The 7,183-nt window shown below is 33.3% G+C and overlaps 1 protein-coding gene across 1 annotated transcript in view; it reads right to left on the reverse strand.

The window, feature by feature from the left end:
- Nucleotides 1-4,204: 4,204 nt before the first annotated feature.
- Nucleotides 4,205-7,183, reverse strand: part of LOC112527865 (1-aminocyclopropane-1-carboxylate oxidase homolog 1-like) — a 7,722-nt gene continuing 4,743 nt past the window's right edge. The window contains exons 2-4 of the mRNA XM_025138705.1: nucleotides 5,505-6,044; nucleotides 4,808-5,129; nucleotides 4,205-4,694 (exon numbers count right to left, since the gene is read on the reverse strand). Of these exons, the coding sequence (XP_024994473.1) occupies nucleotides 4,440-4,694; nucleotides 4,808-5,129; nucleotides 5,505-6,019 (1,092 nt within the window). The 5' untranslated portion in view covers nucleotides 6,020-6,044 and the 3' untranslated portion in view covers nucleotides 4,205-4,439. The remainder of the gene's footprint in view (nucleotides 4,695-4,807; nucleotides 5,130-5,504; nucleotides 6,045-7,183) is intronic.

A 7,183-nucleotide genomic window follows, 5' to 3' on the forward strand; every position in this document is an offset into this window, starting at 1 on the left:
CGGGTACCCGGCGGGTAACGGTTCCGAAAAATTGAGAACCGGAACCGGAACCATTCTCAATCGGTTCCCTATTTTAGGAACCGGAACCGGAACCACTCATATCGGTTCCGGTTCCAGAACCACCGGTTCCAAGGCGGTTCCGGTTCCGCAGGCGGGTACCCGGTTCCGCTGCTCACCCCTAAGTACGACCATATAAAGCCCAATAAATACATTAAATCCCAATAAGAAAAGAACCATGAAAGCCCAACTAACATTCATTAAAGCCCAGTAACATCCATTAAAACCCAATAAGACCAAATAAAGCCCAATGGATCCAAATAAAGCACAATAGATCCATTTAAGCCCAATAAAATCCATTAAAGTCCAATGAGACCAAATAAAGTCAACTAAGATCCATTAAAGTCTAATAAGACCAAACAAATCAACTAAGATCCATTAAATCCCAATATATACATTAAAACCCAATGAAATCATTAACGCCCAATTAGATCCATTAAAGTCCAATAAAACCAAATAAAAGCAACAAAGATCCATTAAAGCCCTAATAGATCAACTAAAGCCCAATAAGAACCATTAAAACTCAGCTAACATCTATTAAAGACCAATACGACCAAATAAATCTCAATAGATCCATTGAAGCTTTATAAGACCAAATAAAGCTCAATAGATTCATTAAAGCTCAATTAAACCATTAAAGCCCAATTAGCATACATTAAAACCCAATAAGAACCATTAAAGCTTAACTGACATCCATTAAATCCAAATAGAACCAAATAAAGCCAGTAGATACATTAAAGCCTAATAAGACCAAATAAAGTCTTATAGATCCATTAAATCCTAATAAGACTCATTGAAGCCTAATAGATCCATTAAATTCCAATAAGAACCATTGAAGCCTAATAATATCAATTAAAGCCCAATACGACCAAATAAAGCCTAATGAATCCAAATGAAGCCCAATACACCCATTAAAGTCCAATAGATCCTTTTATGATAATTGGTGACCTATTATATGTTTGTGAGAAGACATGTACTGCACATGTATATGTGGTGTGTATTTGGCTCAACTAAGACCGGTTAAAGCCAAATAAGACCTTTTATAACATATAAATACCAATAATAACAATGACATCGGATTACGTGTTTGTATATAGGTATGTATTGCATACATGTATGTGTGTATTGGACTCAATAAGAAAATAATGATCCATTATACGTGCTATGTGGTATATATGTAAATATTTTACACATACACACACACACACACACACAGACACACACACATATATATATATATAACCTAAACCATGAAAAATTGTGATAACCGAGTTTATCGGTTATAAAGTTTGGGGTTTTTTTTTTAGTATTGATAGAAAGTTGAGGGGTTTTTTTGAAAAGTTCCTTTAATATTATCATCACCCACCGCCTTATATGTTTTTTTTTTTTTTTTTTTTTTTGTAAGGGTGTCCGGGCCAAAGCCCGACTAATCCCCGGCAAATTTGGAGGCTAAACATGGCCCAACTTAAATGTCGCCAACACTCCCCTCCCAGGGCTCGAACTCGGGTTCATAACTATGCCATGCCCAAGCCTTTACCACTAGGCTGGAAGGTCTTTGACAACCGCCTTATATGTTATATGCATGTTATATGATATATTTTGATTCTCTCCTGGGATTTTAAAAAGAAGAAATTGATTTATGTGATTCTTAATCTGAATTTGTTGCTTATCATCTTCATCTAATTGTGTCTATAAGGTGGGTTTTTTATTTTAAATTAGCATTTGATGGTGTTAAATTTTTATGATATTTTATTCAAAAATAAAAACATTACCGTTTTCTTAAAATCACATAAAACCGTATTATATCGACATAGATAAATAATAAAACGACGTTAAAATCAAGATGTATCTTGATACATTGCACAAATACCCTTCTTGTATTAATAAATAAGTTAAATTAAAATGCAACAAATATTTAGGTTAAGACAATGTATATATAATCAACTTACCATTTTCTTCAAATAGCATAATTCAAGAAAAAACCATTTTGAATTTGATATATTAAACTAGCCTATATTGGTTTTATTATTTATAATAACTAGTGTTTGGCATCGTGCGTTGTACGGTAATCATAATACATATCAAGTAATATATAAAAAACTGTGAACAACATCGATATCTTATACTTCAAAACTGAAAATACTAAATTTTCGTAGTTCATTTGTAACCCTTCCAATATCTCAAGGCATCACTTCTCGTTTCATATACTTTACTGTTTTTCAGTAATTTCTTTTCTCATTAATACGGATTAAGATTCAAGTCAAATTCAACCATAATTCATGATTTGAAAATATTAAATTCTAATTTGTCACATCAATATCTTATAGCATTATTTATTAATTTAATTAATTAATTTATTTAACTTTTAATATAGATTTTTTTTGTAAAAAGAGGATTAACCAAAAATCCTATGTTAGGAAGGTCAGCCAGATAAGTTAAGCACCATGAGTTTAAATAATCATTCAAGGGAGTCAGCCCTATGAATTGCCACAGAAACATCTCAATCTTTCTTTATATATCTATCATTTAGTGTCAATCTTTTATCTACCTATTAATATGGGATAGACAAAACTCAATCACAATTCATGATTAAAGAATACTCAATCTTAGGGTGTCACATTGATGGTTGTTCTTCTTACTATTAAATATAGAAATAACATATTATATTATATAATTAATTTTTAATATCGATTAACCCTTCTTACAAAAAGAGAGTTGGCCAAAATGAACCAACCCTATGTGTTCGGAGGGTCAGCCAAAATCTCTAACCACATGTGTTAAAAGAATCAACCAAGAGGAACCAACCTCATGATTTGTCACAAAGGCATCCCGACCTCATTTTACATATCCAACATTTTTGTCAATCTTTCAACTCTCAATCAATGTGGATATATAAAACTCAATCACAATTCAAGATTGAAGAAATATTCAATTATTAGGGTGCCGCATCAACGGTTCCGCTTCTTACTTTCAAAAACATATTAAATTATCTCTTCAATTAATATTTAGTATAGATTAATTTTTTCATAAAAAAAGGTCGGCCAAAATGAGTCAACCGCGTATGTTTAAAAGTTCAGTCAAAATGATCCAACCACGTGAGTTTACACAATTGCTCGTGAGTTTAGACAATTGCTCCAAATATTTAAAGATAAATATGGCTTATATAGCCAAATGAACCTTTTAATTTTCAAAGAGAACTCATATTTCTCTTATATACTCATTTTCCTCATTCACATATCAATTTCCAATCAATGTGGATATCCAAAATCCAACCACAATGCAAGAAATTTAAAATATTTGATTTTAATGATGCCACCTTATTATTTTAAAGCTTTCTTTTGTATTGATATATTGATTTTTTTATATAGACAACTTTTTTGCAAATAGAGAATTCGTCAAAATGAACAAACTCCATGAGTTTAGAGTGTTAGCCAACATGAACCAGTGATATGACTTTATAGGATTAGCCAAGAGAATCCAACCCTGTGAGTTAAAATAATGACACATCAACCTCCTCTTGTATACCTACCATCAATTATCGATCTTTCATCTCTCCATCAATATGGGATACACAAACTCAACCTCAATGCAAGAAATATATAAATCTCAATCCTTAGGGTGACACATTATTTTATGTGAAACTTACTTATATATAGAGAGAGCCTTATATATATATAAATATTTTTTATAAAGATGACTTTTTTGCAAACAAATGGTTGGCCAAAATGAACCAACCCCATGAGTTTGGAGGGTTAGCCAACATGAGTTAATGATATGAGTTTATAGGATTAGCCAAGAGAATCAAACCCCATGAGTTAAAACAAAGACACATCAATCTCATCTCATATATCTCTCTCATCATCCTCCTGGGTCTCCTCGCCGCTTGGCTCTTCCTCTACTTCTTCCGCCCCTCTGATCCGTCGTTGGTGATATTCGGTCGTACGTTCTCGGAGCGTGAAACCCTAGGCCTGTTGATTGTCTCGAGCATCGTCGTGATCTTTCTAACAAATGTCGAATTTGTACTGATCTCCGCTTTGCTTCTTGGAACTGCGGTTGTTTCTGCTGATGGTGCTTTCAGAACTCTAGAGGATCTGTTCCTTGATGAACAAGAGTCTGGTGCTTTCAGACTAAACACAAACAAAAGTTCTAGTACTCATAAACGACATTAAAATCACCACATACCATAAAGTTGACACATCCGTTTAAACACAAACAATATTTCTAGTACTCAAAAACAACATTAGAAATAACCACATACCATAAAAGTTGACACACAAACAACGTTTTTAGTAATCATAAACAACATTATAGAAATCACCAAATACCATAACTTATTCGAATCAAACTCGCAAGCTAGGTGCAATAAACACACTTGTAGACCTTCATGGATCCAACTTGAAAGGAGCAAGGCCAGATGTTCCTTCAGCATTCTTTTGAACCCTCACAAATTCGTCCAAGCTAGTGTCCTTGTATACACAAGGGTTTTCTTCAGATACCAACTCTTTGATCGGCCTGTAAACAACCGGCTCGATCCCCTCATGAAACGGCCGCAAGAAAGCTGCTACCGATATCCTCGGTATTCTTTTTTGTGCCAATACTCTATGATGGACACTTTTGAATTTATTGTTCGTGATGAGCTACGTGTGCAAAAAGATGAAAGTTAGTTCCATCATTTATCGACAAGAAAACATATATTTTCATTTCATGAATGCAACGAGTTAAAGTTTTTCTTATGGTAACATAAACTTGCCTGCAAAAGATCCGCGATATTAACGACTAAAGCACCCGGAAGCGGTGAGACATTAACCCATTGCTTTTGATGTAAGACTTGAAGGCCACCCAATGAATCTTGTAGAACTATGGTCAAGAAACCAGAATCAGTATGGTAGTTTGCACCAAATGTCAATTCTGGTTCAGGACAAGGTGGGTAGTAATGACCCAAGATGAAAAGTCCTTGACCACATCCCAAACTTTTGAGGTGATCTGGTTTTAGACCAAGAGCCTCCGATAACAACTCCAGAAGAGTAAACCCCAATTTCATGATTTGGTCAGAGTACTCAGTTATAATGTTCCTGCATATTAATATTTTTTTAAAGCAAGGTCCGTATATGTAGGAAGAGATAAAAATAAGCATTTGCAGATTAATATTGTTAATATGTATGTCATATATAAAAATGTTACAGTAAGTTTATATGACATTTTATTAAATGTTTTGACATTTGACGTCATATTAATTTTTTTTTATTTGAAAACAAGCGTCTTATTAAAAGAGATGTTTATAGGATACTTTTCTCAAAGTGTCGTATAAAAAAGCGCTTTATTTTAAAATTGGTTTAAGAAACTTGTTACAACATGCAAATTAAACCATCATATATATATTTATTGTAAATTAAACATTTTTGGCGTCCGGTGTTCAAAATTAATAATTACAGTGAACATCGTAATACCTGCAAATTGGGGGAAGTTCTTCAGGTTGAGGGGGTTGAGGAGCCATAACCGACATAAACGTATCACTCCAGGTGGCTGCATCACTTGTAAACAGACGAAAATTGCTGGTATAAGAAAACTTCTTCTGGTAATCACGAGAGTAATACTTGATCTTCTCCTCTGTCTCCATCTCATGAAAACCACGTGCTCCATCAATCATCTCATCCAATACCCTCTGCGGGATCCCATGATTGATTATCTGGAAAAATCCCCAGTTTTCAGCAGCATATCGAACATTTTCCACAATCTTTGCCCGGACGTTGGTTTCTTTGAGGTCTATAATTGGGATATCCACCTGAGTCTGAAGGGTTGATGATTTTGGCTCGTTGATTATGGATCGAGGATGGTGGAAAAAACGAGGGATTTTTGTCAATCCAGCATCGACAAAGCCTTTCACACCGGATTTTGAATCATCGAAAGCTTTTAATTCGGATTCACGATCGTAATTTGATTCGATTGGCACGTTGCTCGCCATACTCGTCTTTGGGTTGACACTCACACTTAAATATTGAAATGTCACATATGAGATTTTAGACAAGATGACAACTTGACAAGGGATATACAAAAGAGGTAGTAGTAATAGTAGGAGGCATATAAGGTCCCATAACATTAAACAATATGTAGTTTTGGGCCCACCATTCACATGGGTACCTACATGCTAAAAACCAAACCCAATTAAAGCTCCCTTTTTGGTATGTTTGGGTCTCTTTTGAAGGGACGTGTAAGGTGGTGGTTAAACAAATTAAAGAAATGATGAATCACAATCATTCTTAAAATGCAATCATGTATATTTTTACGATCAATGCAACCATGTCTATTTGTATATAGGGTATATTTCAAATACTATCATGTCTATTTGTATAATCAATGCAACCCAATCGATTGAGATATTTATAGAAATGATGAGAGTTCATTTATTATGATTTGAATATTTATGGAAGATGAATAAAGTTCATTAATTATGATCAATACTTTAAATTAAGAAAACAATCAAAACTTTTATGAGATTACATATTCATCAAATTAAATGGACGGTTAAGACTGAATTATATTGGTTATACAAATATAAAGGGTTGTATAATAATTCACCTCTATATATATGGCCTTTATTTGAGGATCCAAGGTTTTATGATAATCTTAAAAACTAGTGTATCATGTGTTATTTCACGTAAATTTTTTCTATCTATGGATTGGATTTAGTGTATTCATTAACATGTATTTGTTTCATAATATGTGTTTGTAAAACAAAAAATACAACTAAAAAGTTTCACATTGTGAACCGAACAATATGAAACAAACACATAGTGAAAGAAATATATGTTAATCAATACACTAAATCCAAGCCATAAATTGAAAAAAAAAATATCACGTGAAATAACGCAGGATCCACCTATTCTCAAGTTTATGATATTTTCTTGGATTCTCAAATAATTAGTCCCCTGTATATATCAAATAATGACTTTTCAATTAGTAACTAATATATTTATACATACATATATAGGGTTGGGTTCACGTGAGGTCAAAGGTTTTTCGTGAAACCCGTAAGACCAATTTATGTTCATTGATCAACTTGATAAGCTAATGATCTAATGGTCTAAAGTTCATGATGGCAATTTTGTAATTATTGAGAAGTCTCATG

The sequence above is a fragment of the Cynara cardunculus genome (assembly GCF_001531365.2).
Source record: "Cynara cardunculus var. scolymus isolate 2C chromosome LG 15, CcrdV1, whole genome shotgun sequence".
In the NCBI taxonomy this organism is placed as follows: domain Eukaryota; kingdom Viridiplantae; phylum Streptophyta; class Magnoliopsida; order Asterales; family Asteraceae; genus Cynara; species Cynara cardunculus.